The 20,505-nt window shown below is 41.3% G+C and overlaps 1 protein-coding gene across 3 annotated transcripts in view; it reads right to left on the bottom strand.

Annotated features, from left to right (window-relative positions):
- Nucleotides 1-3,560: 3,560 nt before the first annotated feature.
- The window catches only part of Mllt3 (MLLT3 super elongation complex subunit), a 281,881-nt gene continuing 264,936 nt past the window's right edge, over nt 3,561-20,505 (bottom strand). For 2 of the 3 annotated variants that reach the window (XM_006975966.4, XM_076564484.1), the window contains exons 9-11: nt 17,555-17,626; nt 15,970-16,041; nt 7,352-7,615 (exon numbers count right to left, since the gene is read on the bottom strand). In XM_006975966.4, coding sequence (XP_006976028.3) covers nt 7,484-7,615; nt 15,970-16,041; nt 17,555-17,626 — 276 coding nt within the window. In that variant the 3' untranslated portion in view covers nt 7,352-7,483. Of the gene's footprint in view, nt 7,616-15,969; nt 16,042-17,554; nt 17,627-20,505 lie in introns of all 3 variants that reach the window. The other variant, XM_006975967.4, reaches the window with a different exon arrangement.

Genomic DNA, 20,505 nt, shown 5'->3' on the forward strand with positions numbered 1-20,505 from the left:
GATCTGAATTAGGCCTTGTTAAGTTCTCATTGCAATTAGGTATAACCTACTTTGTGTTCAATCTCCCTTCTACACAACTGTCTGCTCTTCAAATGTAAGCATAAAAAATACAATTATCTCTGGGTCTGTGGATATTTGTAAGGGCTCCCATGCCATCTAAAAGTTTAGTAACTTGTTATGCTCCCCACTTAATATTTGTTACAGGGATATGAATCATGAATTTGGCAGGAGGGGAAAAATAGTATTTTCTTCCCTATAGGGTCTACCTTTTCTCATGCATATGCCAAAGAGACAGAAAGAAATCAAAGGGTATATTTCAGTTTAGCATGTTTCAAAGTGCATTCCTTGGCACAGGTATCCTGGTTTGTCAAAAAGCCTCCATTTACTTGCCTTGTCTTAGGATGATTGCAAATACAAACTTTATTCTAAAAATGTCCCAGTTTGGACAATAATGTGTCAATTGAACGTAAATATCTATTTCTGAAAGTATGCACTGTTATCTATTTAACCACTACCATTCCAAACTGAGTTGTAAATATAGTTGTAAATGAGTTAAGAATATAGTTAAAAATTAGTCTGATCAAGGAAGTTTCCCTTAAAAGCAAAACATCTATCAATAACCTATGTGTCTACTGTTGCTTTGTGTACTTTTGGAAATGCTGTACTGTGGTCAAACAAGCTCTGTTGGAGAATGTAACTCCCAGAGATTTAATGGGCCAGCAAGCCATGAGTTTCCAAGAAGTTTAAATATCAGGCAGTCTTCCCAAACTTATTAAATGTAAAATTTCTTCACAAAATGTTTCAACACTTCTATGTGATGTAGACTGGTACACAGACTGTCTTAAAGTTATTCCAGGCCCTGGAAAGCCAGTAGTGGGCATAGTCCTGGTCTTCGGGGAGGGGGGGGGCTTCCAGTAAACAAATAAAAAATTTGGAAAATAACGATTTTTCACTCAAGTATATAAAAGTCAAAATAAAAACCAAAATAACTAGGCATTCTGAGGGACATTCAGGAAGTGACCCAATCAGGATGATTCATGATTGTCAAAGCTATTGTTGGACATTTCAGGAGCCCAGGAGGGCTGGTTATTCCTCTTAAGAACCCTCCTGCCTTAGACTGAGGTTTCCCTTGGCATCTACATGAGGGTAACTCCTTTTGGCTCTTTGAGGACCACATATGTATCTTCAGTATAATATTTTACTGTTCTATCTAAATCAAGGTTATTCAAAGCTGTTACCACTTTCAAGACATGCCTGGCACCCAGGGGATACAGTAGAATAAATGGAGAAGGTAAGTTCCACGCCACCCATGCCACCCCTTGGGCTGTGACAGGGCAGGGAGGTGCTTCAGCACACCCTCTCACCCACATATGCCCACCCTTGGATAGACTAGAACTTCGCTCTAATGAATACATCGCGTTCAAACTTTTTCCCCTCTAACAAAGCAGAAGGAAAGTGTCTTTAGATTACAGGGACTGCAGATGCCATGGGCTACGCTGGTCTCAAAGCTTCTCTCCACTGCTCAGAAACTAAGCCATCTTGCCGTGTTTAGCACTTCTCCCCAGACCACCCACCCAGACGCAGATACACAAACCACATGCGTCAGGAATGCGGGCTCTGCTTGGAAATCAGTATCAGCATTTCAACCTTATTACTCGCAGAGACAGCCCTGTTGGTGTGTCTCATTTGTTTTATCTTTTCAATAGCTTTGATTATTTCCCTTTAATGACCTGGATTTATCCTTTCCTACGCTTTGAAATGTACAGAACTCTGTGGTGGGGGCTGCATGCTGTGTAGAAAGCCATGGTTACCAGGGAAAATGAGCAAGTGGCTTTGCCTGCACTCTATGGCTCTCACTGGTCCTAGCCACCTATTCTGTGCAGCCTGCCTAGGGCCCCAATAATCACCCCATTATTATACAAGTGGAATCAAAAAGCCCTTCCATCAGGGTATGGTGTAGAACAGCCACAGGGATCACTTAGAATCATGGGAGCGATTTGGGTTTTTGCCATTATTTCTCTGGTTAGCTCTTGGTTACCCTTCTTTAATTAAAGGGAAATTAAGAGCAAGAGAACTAAACTAAGAGGCAAGGGCAATTTTACCACCTTTGGGAAAGAATGGAAATGCCTCTCAAGAAGGGGACTGCATACACAGGAAGGTGGGGATACTGTTATGTGGCAGAGAAGCAATAGCACTGAACGTGCTCAGCGTTTTCTCTTTGGGTGGTACCCCGCCAAGAAAACCAATAAACTACCTTTAACTGCTTTGCTCTTAGTAAGGAAAACAAAGGACATCAGTTCTGGATAGTGTGTCTCTGAATTACCAACCGCAGGGGGGCTGGGCATTGGGCCTTGGTCTTCCAATCCCCTCTGGGTATCCTTGCCTACCCAAATGGAGTACTGCTCTGGGCCAAGAGGCACGCTCAGACACCCAGTAAGACTCTGGGACAGTACCAGAGCCATTTCCAGCAGCTCCCTGGTGCTCTTTCTTCACACTGCAGAAGATGCAAATGCACTACTTCAAACAGCCAAATGCCTGTCTGTGCTGGAAGGACAGAAGTCAGTGCAATTCAAGAGTGGTCAACAGAGTTTGCTTTTCATGTCAGCCCATCTGGGACCGAGGCTTCCACACCTATAATTGTTTCCAGTTGACGAAAGCCAAGGCAGTCCATAATAATCCTCAAAATGGCTTGTCAGCCTGAATGAAGAAGAGGTCAGCTTCACATATTTAATATGAATCTCTTTGCTTCTAAGGAGAATACCACATCCACTTCCTTGGTTAGTTGTCAAAGAATGCATTATAGGTTTTTTTTTTTTTGTCCCTCCTGCCTAACCAGAGTAGCATTTTTCTATGCTATTCTAGCTAAGTAAATGCTAGAATTTGTGAACTGACTTTGTCTAGCTATAGCATAGTTTAGTTTACAAAAAAAAAATAAATAAATAAAAATAAAAAAAAGGACCTTCCAGAGGGATAGTGGAAAAAGAAAAAAAAAAAAACTATGGTGTAAATAATTCAGTTTAATCATAAGACTGTGCCTGCCATTTCTTGATGAGTCTTCAGAGTGCTGAAACTATGTACTGGTTTCAGGACACAGGAAACAGGGCTAGGAACTGGGTACCCAAAGATGAATGAGGATGGCCTCTGTACTCAGGTGGTTTGGGGTACATGGTCCATTCTCCGGGAGTCTCCAATCTCTCCATTTTTCTTTAGAAACACATTTTTTTTTTTAAATGAGGAAAGGCTAAGGTTGTATTCACCCTTATGTGATGCTATACTGAGCAAATGAATCTGTAAGACTGTACATTATAAAAAATAAAAAAGGAGTCACAATAGATTAGGTATGAATTTAAGTAAAACACCTATTTCTGTCCATCTGCACTTAACATTTCAACATGGGATTTAGAGATGGGAAATACATCTTTTGTGTGCCTTGTAGTTCACATAAAAGCATGTACACACATACACAGTGTATCTTTCAACATAACTACACATACACACTCCATTAGAAAGATACTGACAGATTTGTAAAACATGTTGGCCTTGCACTGCTAATCTCGGAATACATTTTCACTTAATTTATTTTTGCACTGAAGGGTAGCGCTGGCCACCATCAAAGATCTGTCAGCATTTCCATCATAACTCTGTTTTCAGAATACTGGAGTACAAGTGCCAAAATACATATTTACAGTTTACAGACAGCAGTGGCTTTGTCTTCCTTTGAAATCAACTGCATCTTTACAAGGAATATTCCGGATGGCGGTGCCTACATAATGAAAAGCATCATATGAAACAGAGGAGGTTGAAAGATGTAGACTTCCAGCCCAAGACTAACCTACACCGTGGGAATTGATTCCGCCACATTCTTTGCAGCTGTAGACATAGTTTGAGAGCAACAGTCCAAAGCAAGATTATTCTGATAATATATGTATATATATAAATATAGGAATACATAGCATTAGTACACAAAACGCTAAAGGTGGAAAGTAATAAGCATACAGCAAATTACTCTAGAGCTGACCACTTCCACAGAGAGAAAAATGAACACAAGCCACCAAGCACAGACATTGACCAATTCAACACTGAACAACCAACTCATTACATAGGTAGAGTTAAAGCATTTAAGAGTAAAATCGCTCTTAAACAAGTGTGTAACTACATTTGTAGGGCTTGAAATGGTAAATGGGATGTTATGCAGACCTAATAATTGTTGTTGTTTTTAAGTTTAGGTTGGTATACCTGCAAAAAGTATCAGCAACAATTGGTTTTGATAAAAGAAAAATAAAAAAAAATTATTGGCTATTTCCACAAATCAGGTAATTATTCAGATTAGAGGTTTGCTTACCAAATTTTTTTTTTTATCTAAAGTCATCTCCTGATTCATAACTTTTATGCTTTCCCTAATTTTGACACAGATATATAGCTATGTTACCTAAGAGAAGGGGCAGACTATGGTGATGATATGAAGTAACTGTATACACTTTTGCTGCTAACATGATTGGTGTATCCTAAGATAGGAGAAGCCCCCCTCATACACACACACACACATACCTATTGCAAATCAAAAATCAAAAACTAATTTATAAGTACATGCGTGTGTGTGGGATCTGTACATAGTTTTTTCCTCCTCAAATCACAGAATAAAAAAAATTAATGGTAGTTTATCATACTCTTGTTGGTTCAAACCATATTCACATTCACCCAATTAATTTTATTCAAAACATATATATGTATATATATATGAAATTAAACCCTGCCATTTCCCCTTTGTGCTTAAAAGACCAAAGCCACTGTTAGGGTACACATGTCAAAATATTCTTAACAGGGTTCCAAAGTGAGTGTACACAGATGTGGCAGAAGGGAGTGGTCTGCTTCTGGAGATGCGTGGCACCTCTTTGAGAGAAGTTGAATGTGACTCATTACTTCTGTGTTTTCAAATCATATGCCAAGAGCAGGAGGACCATTCCAAAGAAGACTAATTCTACAGCATGACTCTTATTCTGCCAGAATTTTACAGGAAATTCATTTTGCTGTCTGGGTAAAAGATCGGGAAGAAGTTGTTCTGAATTTTGTTATCCATATACAAACTCACATTTCATGATATTCTGAAGACATCTGCATTAGCTAATGTTCTAGCTCTAATGTTGTCATTACAATAGCTGCCTTTCTTCTTACTCCCACCCCTTTAAATTTTATTTCTTTGGGCATCAGGTGGTGGGGTAATTTTTTTTTTTAAATCTTAGTTCCTCCGTAACTTTAGGAACAACAACAACAACAAAAAGCCAAATCATATTTCACCACATAATTTGGTTGTAAAGATAAAAATGGCCCAAACTGCATATGTATGTTTCTAGTTAAATTATACAGATACATTAGTTAAACCACTTACTTTTTTAGTTTAATGAGAATATGTGGATTTGCAGTTAGAAACTGGAAAAGATCTATGAATGTTGAAAACATTGTTTTTCTTGTCACCTGTGAAGTCAGAAATAAAACACAACTAAAACCACATAGTCCATCAACCACCTACTGTCCAAAATGACGTGGTACATATCTATGCAACTGTACACCAAAGAGTGGACTACACACCGAATGCTTCAAGTACGACTCATGCCAATCATCATGAGGAATCATAACATTCTTGAAATTTTATACACTTGTCCTCTAGGAGGACACTGCAGGAAAGCGATTTACAAAGACCATGGCTGTTTTATCATTTTTTTTAAAAAAAGAAAAAAATAGTTTCTTTGGATAGAAAGAAACAGTGTAAAAAAATCTCCTTTTTAAAATGCAGAAATCGCTCCATTATTAATCTGCATTTACATTACCGCCTGAAAGAACGGGTCTGGGAAGACCATTTTCTGTGCAGACACTAGTTAATCTCTGAATGAAAGGACAGCATCTGTCGTGGGAACAAATGTGGGGGACACTAGGCTGTTAGTACACATAGAGACTTTCTTAAGGCTGATCCAGTGGCGAACCTTTGGATCCAGAAGTAGTTCTTCATTTCTGTTCTTTTCAGCTGAGTTCTGGTAACAACGTGGAAGGCTGGCTGCTCTAACTTGGGATTCCTCCACCACAGGGAGTGTAGAATAATAACACCAAAAGTACTTTTTTTTTTCTTTTTCTTTTGAAAATAATTTGCCTTCTTCTGCATGCCACAGGACAGACTTCTAATTTCAAAACAAAGGAACAACAAGGACTAGACTCTCCCCCATCCCAACTACCTTTACCTTCACCTATACAGGAAGTCCTTCAGGAAACATCAGCAAGAGACTAAACAGATACCAAATCTACAAGTTAATACATCGTCTGTCATGGCAGAATAACCGAGAATTTCCCCCAAAGAAAGGTTTTAATTTCTCAAACATAAAAGAGCCTAAGAGAATCAATCATATGAGAACAAACCAAAAACAAAACAAAAGAAAACCCCCAAACTCTGATTCCTGTTTTTGTTTTGTTTTCAGGAGAAATGAGTACCACCCTGGCAGCTGAAGACAGGTGGAATGTTCACTAATAAATAGGTCCAAATGAAGAATGTCTACACTGCTGTTTTAGAAAGCAGGACCAGAATCCCTCTGACGACGATGACTCTGTGGAATGCCTTTACCTCCATACTCACCTAACATTGCAACAGTAAAAGAGACACAGGAGTGTTAGTCACAGCTCACCAGGGCTGGACCGTGGACAGGACAGGTACACTTTTGTTCAAAGTCCTACAGGTTTATTGACTAAGGCTAGACAGCAAATCAAATGATCCTATTTGGTACATCTACCACGTCCAAGATCATTACATGGATACAGCCAAGGACTGGGCCTCAACTTTTAGGAAAAAAGACCACAAGGAAGAAAATCAAGGTGGCTATTTGGTCCGCCCCCCCAGTGGACAACTGTGTCCTGGAACTGGAAAAAACAAAGGTGAAAAACATAGACTGCAACAAGTGAAAGGACTTGGAGAAAGTCGGCGGAGAGTGGCACGGTATTCGAGTAAGGTCACTGGGCTTGGGGCGGCAAGGGCGCTGCTGCATTGAAAGAGCATCCACGGGACCAAGTACTGAGAATATCTGGTGGTGTCATCCCCTCACAATTTTATCTGTATGTGGTAATAAATAGATCAGTTATGTAATAAGGCAGTGTGTTGAATATGCATTCGTCCTGTGGAATGAACCACCACAGAAAGATCCATGGTACTATACACATTCCTTAAGTTTTCTTGTGTTGCGGCTGCGTGTTTTCAAGGCTAGCCAGGCTAACTCTTCCTGGGATTTCCTTGGAGAGGTGCGTCCTCTGAGGCTGGTTTGCGTAACCTCTCCTTTATCAAGAGATGATGACTGGCTTTAAAGAAAAATAAAGCTGAAGGTTGTTTGATTTTTATTTTTTTTTCCCTTTTGGTTGTATCATTCTGAGTGTTTTCATATAAACAACAACAACAAAAAAAATCACAACCAAAAAAAAATAGTTTTTGATGTATCCAGTTGTTGTATCCTCAGGATGTTCCAGATGTTTCCAGGTAACTCTGTAATTTACGGACTGTAGTTTTGTCCAGCGAGCAAAGATCAAAATCAAATGTTGTATTTGTAATATGAAAGTGTCCAGTTTCTTCTATAAGGTTCACGATCTGGAGAAGTAAAGAAGACAAAGTATGGGTGTAAGCAACAGACATCAAAGGCAAAGAGAAGGAGACGGAGGACTCAAACAGAACCAAGTGAAACATTCGTATTAATCACAACAAGGGTCACAACAAGGTCCAATGGCAACCCTACCACCAAACTGCCTGTTAGTCAACTCAGTAAGTCAAAGAAGTAGTAAGCCTTGACAATAAAATCCTCAAAGGGACAGATCGCCTGTTTGTACTTTGCGTACTCAATAAACCAATTCAAATCACCAACAGAACATTTTACTAAGATGGCTAGAGAAAGAGGACAGTTCAAGACCTTTTTTTAAAAACAATTAGTCTCGCCGGGCGGTGGTGGCGGCGCACGCCTTTAATCCCAGCACTCGGGAGGCAGAGGCAGGCGGATCTCTGTGAGTTTGAGGCCAGCCTGGTCTCCAAAGCAGGGGGGGGGGGGGCAAAAAAAAAAACAATTAGTCCCTGACTCAAAAGACTATGACTATATTTAGTAGATGTAAGAACCTCCAGCTAGAAATAAAAATTCTTCCTAAAAAAAAAAAGAACACATGAATTAAAAAAAAAAAAAAAAAAGTTCCAGGAGCTGCAGAGATGGCTCAGAGGTTAAGAGCACTGGCTCCCAGCACCCACAGTGGCGGCTCACAAACACCTATAACTTCAGTTCCAGGGGTTCCAATACTCTCTTCTGATCTCTGTGGGCACCAGACATGCACATATATAAATGTAGGCAAAACACCAGTACACATAAAATTAAATCTTCAAAAAAAATCAATGTTCTGAATATAGAATTATGAAATATTTAGACTACACAGAGCAAAACCAGAAACCACCTATGCGACCCCTACCCACTATGGACCACAGGAGGGACTCCAGGGAGCCTTTGGGAGGATCACAGGAGGCATTCCAGGGAGGCTCGAATTGTTCTGGTGTTGAATTTGGAAGCGGCTTTGCACACTGCATTTACTTTGTGGAAATTCACTGTACTGTATATGTTACAGAAGAACATACATGTATTGCTTTCTGTTGTGTTCAGCGAATGCTCTTGAATAATTCAGGATAATAAACTTTCCCTAGAAGAGGAATCAATGCCTTTGCCCTACAAGTAAAGTAGTCACACTTCATTTCTTATTGTATTGGCTCCAACCCGCAATGGTAACATGTACACTGGCTGTGAGGCCAAAGGGACGGCTGAGGAACACTCCACAGGGCCGCACTGTCAACCATGCCATGGCTCTGGGGGATTCCTTTACCAAGAGTAGTCTTGTATTGGCAATGATGTTAACAGAAATAGATGCTGCTGCTGGGCGGTGGTGGGACATGCTTTTAACCCCAGCACACAGGCAGGAGGTAGAGGCAGGTGGATCCCTGAGTTCGAGGCCAGCTTGGTCTACAAAGTGAGTTCCAGAACAGCCAGGACTACACAAAGAAACCCTGTTTCAAAAATGGGGAGAAAAAAAAAAAGACGCTGGGCATAGGTGCCATGCTTGTTACGTTAGTAGGCTGTCTAGGAAAGGGCTGGGGACTCACTCTGGCAAGCTTCGTGAGAGGGCAGACGGGACAAGAGGATGGACTTTCATGCTGAGGCTTCACTTGGCAACTTCCTTCTTATTTGCTTCTCTTTAGTTCAATTATCTTTAAAAACTGGTTATGATTACCTAGCCTATGAGTTATTCAGTGAAGTTTTAAATTATGTAACATTAAGTTGGAAAACTGCAGAACTAGAACTTAGAAACCTTTTTTTTTTTGTTGTTTTGTTTGGTTGGAGACAGGGTTTTTCTGGGTAACCACTCTAGCTGTCCAGGAACTCACTTTGTAGACCAGGCTGGCCTCAAACTCACAAAGATCCGCCTGCCTCTGCCTCCCACGTGCTGGGATTAAAGGCATGTGCCACTACTTCCAGGCTAAAATCTTCTTTATTTTAAAGCTAGTTTCCTGAAAGCATTTGTGAGTGAATCCCTGTGGGTCATAAAATGTGCTCCTGGTCACACACACACACACACACACACAACACAAATGTGCACACCTCAATCCAATAAATTGTCCATCTCCAGATGGAGCTCTGAAGGCTTCTTCTAACCCCTGGAACTATTTTTGGGAGCTAAAACCCTGGCTTTAATAACAAAACAAGTCACTCTGGTTGGGGAACCATGACAGACACTGCAAACTGATGACCTAACATGCATTTACCTTTCTAAGAGTTACCGATTTTCTCACCGTGGCACACGCAGCAGAAATGCCTGTCTCCTTAGACCCATTTGCAGCACTTGTTAGAAGTCACTGGGCTTTTTAGGAAAATTCTTGAGGTCATTGTGTGAGTGTGCCTTTTCTCTTCTGCTCTTCTTACTTGTAATGAAGATGCATGTTTGGGAGTATAACAGCTATCTTTCTCTCAAAAGATGAATACATGAAAGAGGCAGAACAGAAACTGAGTCTATATGCTTAGTGTCGTCTTCTAAACTCTAACACAGAGCCTGGATTACCTGGCTGCAGGCCAGCTGATGTGTTTAGGATGAAGTAGGGTAGAGTGTCTTACTCGCTTGTGCTGCTAGACTCAGACCTCTTTATCGTGTATCAGAAGATTATTAGAAGGGATGAGCCCATTTATTGTTAAAGTACATCATTATACAGAACTACACAAGAGCTTATTACCATATTGACATAGTGGCTAATGCTATAATTTCAGCACTCAAGGAGGCTAAGGGATAAGTATTCTATGTTCAAGGCCAGCCTGGGCTATGGGACTGAGATTCTGTCCAAAGCAACAAAACAAAACAAAGCAAAAAAAAAAAAAAACAAAACAAACAAAAAAAACCCAAAACAATTATTTCTACATAAGTACAAACAAAAACGAACCAAACATGAAAAGTCACCAATTGACACAAAAGACCTTAAATGGACACACATTTGTTTTATTAGCTAAGAATTTAGAACTCAGGAAAAGTCAACATACACACATGCACACATACGGAAACTCACAGCATAGCTATTTCTATACATATAAAACTTTCATGGAAGTCAGATACTTAATATACACAAGGATGAACTGGTTGAATTAAAGCATTCTTTCCTGAGCAAGTTATCTCTTTTCTTACATTATATAGGTAAACTATGAATCCAGTAAAAACTTGTAGATTTTAGTGGAGACAGTGGTTCTCAACATGTGGGTCATGACCACTTTGCCAAACCTCCATCTCCAAAAATATTTACATTACAATTTATAACTGTAGCAAAATTATAGTTATGAAGCAACAACAAAAATAATTTTATGGTTGTGGGTCACCACAACATGAGGAATTGTATTAAAGGTTGCAGCATTAGGAAGGTTGAGAACCACTGTTATAAGAAATTGGGTTTATGGTGTAAACCTGTCAGTCTAACTCACAGGAGGCTGAGGCAGGAGGATTGCAAGTTCAAGGCTTAGCAGGGTTACATGGCAAGTTCTGTCTCAAAATAGTAACTATCAGACCAAAACAGGAACAAATAGCTCCCTTGGAGCTACTGTGATTAGAGATTTATACAACAGAGGCAAATGCCAAGCAGTCTGGAGTTTCCACACCTGAACTGACGGTGGGAAAGAAAATGCCAAAGCACTAAGAAGTGAGTCTTGACTCTGGCATTACGATCTGAACTGCTCACCACTGGAACATCATGTGAACATCACTGTGTTCTCATCCAGAAGTTGGGGCTGAATCACACATTCTGCTCCACATGCCAGGCTGCCAGAGGAACCAAGTAAAATACAATGACCACTTGCTACAGGGATCAGGGCGCTATGGTTAGGATTACCACATAAACAGAAATGTGTCTTTAATTACCTGTAGGGAGAAGTAAACAACACAAGGCTATCAGGCTAGGTACATCTCCCTACAGCCCTCAATGACTGCCAGCCATTTCACTCCACGAAAACAAACTAAGCAAGAAAAAGTGACTTAGAAAGCTTCTGTGACAACTCCTACCCAAGTCCCATCCCCACCCTCCAAAAGCAACAGCCTAGACAGGAGACCATTGAAGAGAACTTAAAAATTGTGATGAGGATACTGAAGTGTAACTCTCTCCACAATTAACGGCTTCTGGGGGGGGGGGTGCTGACGGAGAAGGACTGGCCAGTGGGAGTCTGGCCATGCTCTACTAAGTCTATGGGCAACACAAATTGGACTTCATTTTTTTTCCTTTTTTTTTTTTTTTTTTAGGTGGGTGGTCACAAGGGTGGGGAGGTGGACCTGGGAGGACTGAGAAGTGTGTTGGGGTACATGATGTGAAATTCCCAAATAATCAATAAAATATTACATTGGAAAACAATGCAGGACGGAAAACCCAGAAAGGCCTAAGTGAATTTGTTTTTAATAACTAAGAGTTTCAGACAGAAGGTGGGAAAACGGATAAAGCCAAGTTGTCAGAATGACTACGAACCACAATGCAGAGACAGAAGTAGAGCCCAGCATTTGATTTTGTGTTACTATTGTTTTGAATGACAGGGAATGCACTCTTTCAGGAAAATAGCTCTCTATGACTCAATATAGTTACTTACACATTACTTACCAATAAATTGAAAAGTGGATGACAAGAACTGTCTGTAGAAGAAAGTCGCTGAATTTTAAATCACCAAAACTTCTGGCCACTAGGAAACTCACTCAGTATAGTAAGGGTTTCCAGTACTCACAAGCCAGCCTCCCATCTCTGCTGCCACCAGATCTGACCCTTGTTACAGCACACACAGGAGCTGATGGAGCTAACCAAAGACCCTGCATTTGCATGGGGGTTGTGAAAATACATCAAGGCAGATGCAAACATAGACCGAAAGCAGTAGCCAAGGCAAATGCATTTGGGAGAGTTTGGTCTTGTTCACCAACAAAAACAGCATTAATAGTTTGAGTGTGTACTAATGTCCTCACTTAAGGAAAGGCTCTGAAAGATACGCATCCCTCTCCAGGGCTCCTGATGCCAGAGCATCAGAAACACAACATTAGCATGTGTTATTTCAACCAAACAGGCCACAAATCCTGAAAACACCCCCCTAATCCCTGAAGGACTACACTCGGCATTCCTAAGGCGATGCCCTGTCTGCCGATGCAGTGTGGTTCAACTGTGGTGTCACTATGCGGCTTCACAAAGTGGTCCCAATGCCCACGCATGACAGCAGAAGAAGCCAGAGAGGCTGCAGAGGAGAAAAGCACAGGAGGACAGGGTACATGCTGGGAGTGGGAAAGGAAGAGGGTGTAAACTGCTTCACTGGGGAAGGGGTGGTGTCACCATGCAGCTGCCAGTTGCTCTGTGTTAACAGGGTAAGATCTACCTGCTACTTTGGTGGCTTCCTCTTCAAAATTATTATTTATTTATTTATTTATTTATTTATTTATGTTTATTTATTTATTTATTTTGGTGACAGGGTTTCTCTGTGTAGCTTTGTGCCTTTCCTAGAACTCACTCTGTAGCCCAGGCTGGCCTTGAACTCACAGAGATCCTCCTGGCTCTGCCTTCCGAGTGCTGGGATTAAAGGTGTGCACCACCACCGCCCGACCAAATCTATTTTTAATTATAAAAAGGTAGAGACATTATTTTTAGTGATTGTCTCATTATCTTTGTTCAAATACCAGGACAAGTTACTCCCATCCAAAGTGGCCACTCACTGAATGGGAAGTCATGAGCAACCTTTGCTTTGACTTTATCTATCCAGAATGGAGTTGGCCTGTTGTAACTCAGGTCTTTCATCTGTACAATGGGGAAACCGTATTGTCACATGAAAACGTGAGCCCCACCTGAGCTCACAGGGGAGGACACCTGGCTAGAGTGTACAAGGAATTTTAGGACATGACAGGTAATTTTCAAGACTGAAGCAGTCATTTCAGCAGAATATTCTCAGGAAAGATTCTTTGTGTTGCTAAGAACACTCCTGTATGCTACCCATCCCTGCAACTTTGACGACAATCTACAAGAAAACTAGAGACCTATCTACGTTGACAAACTGTCCTTTAAGGAAGCCTTGGTTTCCCTAACTTGCTTTCTTCCTCCTCCCTTCTTCCCCTTTCTTCATATATATACATGTGTGTGTGTGTGTGGGTGTTCACTTTTTCTCCTTCAATAATAGAATGCAATCCCAGGCTGAATTGATGATGAGGCCAGAGATGTCCAACCTCATTTTGAAAATAAATATGGAATGTATAGTTTAACAAGGAAACAGATTATTAACCGAGGCTAGATGCTCACGCCCTTGCTTTGCCTGTGCCTACTGAATTTTTAACCAATGGAAAGGGGCCATAGGAATATAGTCTTTCCTGATCTAATGTTTTCTTTTCATGAAATTCGATATTGAGAGCCAGGACAGCATGCCCCCAGAGTAAAATAATGCTACTATCCAGCTTTGGTGGGACAAATAAAATTGTCAGAATACATTTTTGGAATAAGGGTACATTAAAGGAAGAACCCAAGGATACTATTGTGGCCTCAGCAGAAGTTTTGGTTCAGATGGGCAGTTCTGCACAGTAGAGGTTTCACAGACTTTGTGGCATGCATTTCACCAGATGAGCAGCCCTCAAGGTAGAGAATAACATCAGCCCTCCACTGTGCTACGTTTTACAGTATGAATTAATTAAGCAGTAAACCATGACAGGGCATATATCACAGTATCAGAATCACAAGCCTCAGTTGCATTACAAGGCAAATGGCCAAAGATAGAGCTTTCAACTGGCCTGGGAATGCAATTAGGGTGAAATGCTGTGTGCCCTGGAGTGCCTTTATGTCAGGTTAAAAATTCATAGATATTACTCTTTCCCTCTAGAATACTAAAGTAATCCACTTGTATGCAATTCTCAAGTAAGCCACCTACAATCACAGTTCTTTCAAAGGTCAAAATAAAGAACATTAGATAGAGGATGCCAATGATACTCCCAGGTGAGACTTGCCCAACAGCCAAGCTTGCAACCGGGGCCCAGTTTGGGCCTCAGTAGTTTTTTTTCTGACAACTGTTCTTTAGTAACTTAGAGTTACTGCTTGGGAGCAGATAGGCTGACCAGCTACCGGATTTACCATCAGCATTTAGTCAATGAGCAACTTTCTGTTCTATAAAAGAAAGCTGAAGAAAGTATAGTTGGTTTTTCTGTATCCCCAGGTTCTTTGTCCTCAGATAAAACTCACTATGGACTGAAAATTCTTGGGGGGGGGGGGAAGAAAGGAGATGTTTCTTTACTGAACTTGTCATTATTCCCCATACAATACAGGATAACAATGATGTGCATGGCATCTGCATTGTATTAGGTATAAGAAGTAACCCAGAAATGATGAGAATAATGGAAGAGATACATAAATAATAGCGAACAGGGCACCCCCTGAGGTTGTTGCAGGCTCTGGTGATGGGGTGAGAAGGATGAGAGGACTACGAGTAAAGTGCCAACCACGCCCTAGTTAAAGACACTCAGATACAGCTCCTCCACCTATGCTCATTTAAAAGGAAAGGAAAAGCCTAGAACTTCTCTAAAATGGAGAATCACAGGTCTACAGACAAAGTCTATTATTTCAAATCCTAGAAGGGCTAAAGGTTTATTAGACCAAGAGAAGTTGGCAAATTTGAGAGTATTTATAGACTGAAGCAGAGATAGACACAGAATATAAATGCAACCACCAATGTTTAAAAAAAAATAGTTCATATATTACAAAGGTAGATTAAGTACTAATTTCAAGTCATTTTAAAGTAGTAAAACAAACTGTAAGTGAAGCAATGCACAAATCTACTATGGAATCTGGAACACACAGCCTCCCTAGGGTTAGAGAAAAATTGCCTTATCAACAGCCACTGTTAATGGAATAAAGGCATGGACTGTACTTGTACAAGAACTAAAAACCACCCCTCTTATCTTCTCAAAACATCACATTGTGTTAATAGAAGTTTCCTCATGCTATGAGCATTCCAGAGTTGAGTTCATGATAATGCAACGTATGTTGTACAAGATAAGGGAAATGAAAAAAAATATTTATTTTTCCACAGAATAGAACTGGCAAAAGGTTGCCAAATTGACTGACAAATGTTTACAGCACTTGACTTAAATTCTTATCACTGTTTTCCCATGAATCCAGAAGCCTGGTCCCCAAAGTTTCTGCATTCTCCTGACCCTGCTCTTAGCCCACATATGCTATGAGCTGGAAGGAAGGAGCATGTGTGCCTGGTTTTAGTTTCATGAGTGTTCCAAAGGGCACTCTCAAATATGTAAGTCCTCCCCAAATATCTCTGCAGGCACAATTCCAGTTGTGTTGGTATGAGGTTGCGGTGGCTTCCGTGGGCTACCACACAGCCCCAGGACAAACAAGGCCTTGAGGTTGGGGAAAAGGTTGTGCTAAAAAGCATTTCTCACCTGCTGCAGAATGTGTCTTTCCCTCAGTGTCATTAGCCTTCTGTGGAGCTCTACCAGCTCATCTAGGTATGCCTGAAAGAGAAGGGTGGTCCCCAAAGAACAACACTTTAAAAGGCAGTTGTGAGAGTAAGAACGTACACGCAGGGATGGCTTGGCAGTTAAGATCATGTACTGCTCTTGCAGAGGACCCAAGTTCAGTTCCCAGTACCCATGTTAGGCGGTTCACAGCTGCCTGTAACTCCAGCTCCAGGAGATCCAACACCTGACCTCCATAGGCACATGCACTCATGCACAACCACACACACACGCACACACGCACGCACGCACGCACGCACGCACACGCACGCACGCACATGCACGTGTTAAAAATAAGTCTTAAAAAAACAGAACATCCATGCAGAGCTTAGCGTCTTCACCCACCATGCTATACTAGGCTACATGGAACTCCGTGCTCATAGGCTTCTGCAGGTGAAGTTCCTTGCTCTGATTTTGACCTTTATCAAACCTGCCTCAAAATGTGGGAGGGCTATTTGCTTTTATATTCAAGTGAGTAGACTCAGTTTCCCACAACAAGGGCTCTGCAAGGAATCCTGGAGATCCAATGCTGCATCATCAGTTTAAACTAATGATAGCAGAGGCCATTTACATTTTTTTTTTTTTTTTTTTTTGGTTTTTCGAGACAGGGTTTCTCTGTGTAGCTTTGCGCCTTTCCTGGGACTCACTTGGTAGCCCAGGCTGGCCTCGAACTCACAGAGATCCACCTGGCTCTGCCTCCCGAGTGCTGGGATTAAAGGCGTGCGCCACCACCGCCCGGCTTCCATTTACATTTTTAATTCCTCAATCTCAAAAATTTTTAGACAGGACAAAACACCTAAGCTTGAACATGGAAGTATCAAAACATATTATGTTAGGAAAAAAATTTTTAATAAGAAGGATAAAAAGTTCTCAGGTATTCCAAATGTTATATAAATGATCCCAGTAAATGACTAAAGAACAGAATATTCTATGAAAGGCAGAAATCACTATGCAAATTAGTTATATGTTCGAACAACTCTCCTTGCAAGGGCAGCTGAACCTCTCCTTCATATGTTCAGACTCATGAGTCCTCGTTAGTTGACGGCGTGGGTGCCTCAGGGCCAACTTCAGTGAAGGCAAAGGGGGAAGATTACCGACATGTTAAACCCCACCCACAACAGGTGAGTAACATCTCTTGAAGTCTTACAGTCGGAGTTTATGTACATCATACACAGACAGAAAGCTTCCTGCACAGGGCTCAGGCACCCTGCTTACTCATGTATGGGATTTGCTCTGCCTCGGCTACAATCTTCACATATCCCAATGTGGTACACCTGAAGTTCCTTGGTAAGGTGGGAATCATGACAAGTGGTAACAGAAGGTCAGGCTTAATACTGAAGAGAAGAGCAAGTCAGGGGGAAGGGAACTACAAAGGGATGAAGTATCCACTCGGGAGTCTTGGTTACTTCTGGTGAAGATGGGAAGGGAGCCAGCAAGAATGATGGAGGGGAGCACGAAGACACAAAGACATGCCAGGTGTAGCACTCCCAGGAATGGACTGGAAACCTACCTTGTCACATTCACCATTCTTTATTTGCTTATCTGATTTGCTTTGTTTGATTGGACTTTTCACTTCAAGAATCTAGGGATCAAAGAAAATACTAGTAAGTTTCATTTCAAGAATCTTCTAGCTAGCTACCCACAAAAAAACAAAAGCATTCAAAATGTACGGTAACACTGTTTCCCAAACAGCATTTCTCTAGACATTTTTCTTCTTTTCTAATCTTGTCCCCCCCCCCCACACCTCCACCCCCCAGAAAATAAATTACTTATATATTAAATGCTGAGTCAGAGCAGCAGAGCTTAGGGAAAACATTGATGATAAGGAAACTGATCTAAGCTTCCCAGGGCGCTTTTCTTTCATGACAGCACTCAGGCATGCATAGCAGCTGAGTTATTTTGAGATTGCTGTCCCGGCTGGCAGGACTTTTCCCTGCTTATTCTGCTGCTTCAGCATGAGTCCTAGTGCTTGGTGGGCTAGGAATGATAAAACAAGCCTTGTCCTCTGGAGCACCTGCCTTTCAGATGCTAGCCGCTTACTCCACTAAGCGGATGCCAGGTTGGGAGTGAAGGTGGCCATCCGTCAGTTAGTCTGGGATCCCTTGACAGCAGAAACAGTTGTGCTTGAAGAAATGATGTGACTGTTGTATGACACAATGTCCAGTGTCTTTGCCTTCATCTGGACCAACTGTAATTCCACACACTGTTCTGAAGCTTGGGTGGGAGCCATGCTCATAATTAACAAAGAGAATACTACTATTTAATAGATATCACTGATTTATTATACAGGATCTTCAAAACTGGAGGTTCTGGGAGAAATATTTTTAAATGACCCTAGCTTGAAAAGGCTGAGGATAACTATATTTATTAATGAAGAGTGCTTACAAATGTGCATACACATAAAGCAGAGCAATTTATATTTCTCTCATCATGACCTCAATCCTATCATCAGAAACTAATATCAAAGGGGAAAATGCTAAGGATGTTTGTTCTTTTAAAGTCCCATATTCCACCTATTCTTCCCTGTACTGTTTCCTGTCCTAATTCAGAGTTTTGTTTCCTGTCTACTACACAGTATATAAACGATCTTAAGAATGTGTTCACTTTTAATTTGTGATGACAAAAGCATGGGACTGGATGTCTTGCCTTATCAGTTAACATCTTAGGGCCTACAAAAATGAATGGAAGAGACAATATGATAATGTCTGTACTCCCATTCGGCTATAAAATTTTATACTACTAATAAATAAGTATCCTGTTTGGCAATAATAAGATCATGGTATACAGGCATGAATACTCCTCAATAAAGTATTTCTCTTTGAGTTGAAAATATGCATAAATAACGTGCATTCTAACAATCCTTCCCGAGATTCACATTTACGCCTTCATTTTTAACATTAAAATAAGCAAATGACTGATTTGGCCAGGCTAACTTAAAATACTACCCTTTAGGCAACAGACGGAAATTACGGAATAGCACAGGCAAGGCAATCATTTTTAACATGCTCAAAAATCTCCTGTGCATTTGGAATTTCCTTCTCTTTATTGCTGCTAGAAAGGAGCCCTCGAGGGGAAACCGCGCAGAGACCTGGAATAAGTAGGTCAGCAGAGGGCACTCCTGGCCAGCTCAGCACCGGGCTGGGCCACACAGAGACAATCAGCAGCGATTGGAGGCAGGAAGGAGAGAGAAAGCAGCCCTGCCGTTTGCCTTGTGCTTCAGAGAACTGAATTTGTTCCCATCACATCTGCCCCTCCCACGGCCCCATCCCCCACGCCTTGCTCTCCAAGTGTCTGAAGATGCTATATTTGCAAAGGAACTTTACAAGCTAGGTTCAGACAGTCCTGCAACCTCGCTTCAAAGCAGGCAACAGGGAGAACATTTGGGTGCTTAAGTCCAACTCCACACATTCCGAAAGTGTGACAGCACGGAAGCCCCAAATGCATGGAAACAAACCCTGGTTTCTTTCTCCTGGGGCCCTGGGAGCAGGAACAAAAGCTCCGGGTGTCAGTGACCCGCCTCAAGTTACGGAGTGGCGGCCCAGAGAGGCCTCAGCTAATCTTCCTTCTTTGATCTCTCCCTGCTCCAAAATAAACAGCTTTGTCAAAACCTCATTCTGAGAGAACTGAGCCATGCTGAAGACAATTGTTTTACTTATGATCACTTCTTATCTTCGGGGACTGACTCCAGAATATAAAAAGTACAACACCTTGTCTTCCACAGGCTTATTTCAAACCAGTTTAACTGGATCGATTCTTTTGAATTTCACCCATGCCTGGCAGGTGATTTATGATATTCTGAATATTAGCTGGATTCAGTGGTTACTTCCTCCCTTCCCCATACACTTGGCTAAAAAGATGGGGGTTGTTTGTTTTTGCTTTACACAAGGTGTGTTTGGGGGGGGGAGCTATCTTTGGTTTAATGATCATTAAACTTTTTATTATTTACCAATAAACTAAGTAGAGAGAAAAAGCCACCCAATGTACTGAATTAAAACACCAGCAGACATGGTAATCACTGAATACAGAGGAAGTAGTACTTCATCCTTACTCTGAGGATCGGGCTTGGGAATCAACATTTCAAGATTCTACTTTTCTGGATCCCTTTGTGAGAAAGGTCAAGTCAATCACGGAACAGATGGATTGTCTATTGGCAGGCTTTCCATGTTAGCCACTATTAGCTCCTAATAACGCTTCCATTCACTTCTTTGCTTTGTTGACATGTGGCTCTAGGTTCTTTCTTCCTTCAGTAGATAGAAAATTAACTACTCAATTAGCACTTTATCCCTTCCTTAGATCCTGGAGGTTGGAGATGGGGCATCAGACAGTTTTGCTGTGTCTGATACCCAGAGTTGCAAGATCATTATCAAGTATGGAAAGAGGGCAGATTAATATCTTGGAACTAGAGTGTTCCGTAAGGGTTCTTGTGGTGAAGGCTTGGTTCCTACTACAGAGTGTTCAGAG

Source organism: Peromyscus maniculatus, chromosome 2 (assembly GCF_049852395.1).
Source record: "Peromyscus maniculatus bairdii isolate BWxNUB_F1_BW_parent chromosome 2, HU_Pman_BW_mat_3.1, whole genome shotgun sequence".
NCBI lineage: Eukaryota > Metazoa > Chordata > Mammalia > Rodentia > Cricetidae > Peromyscus > Peromyscus maniculatus.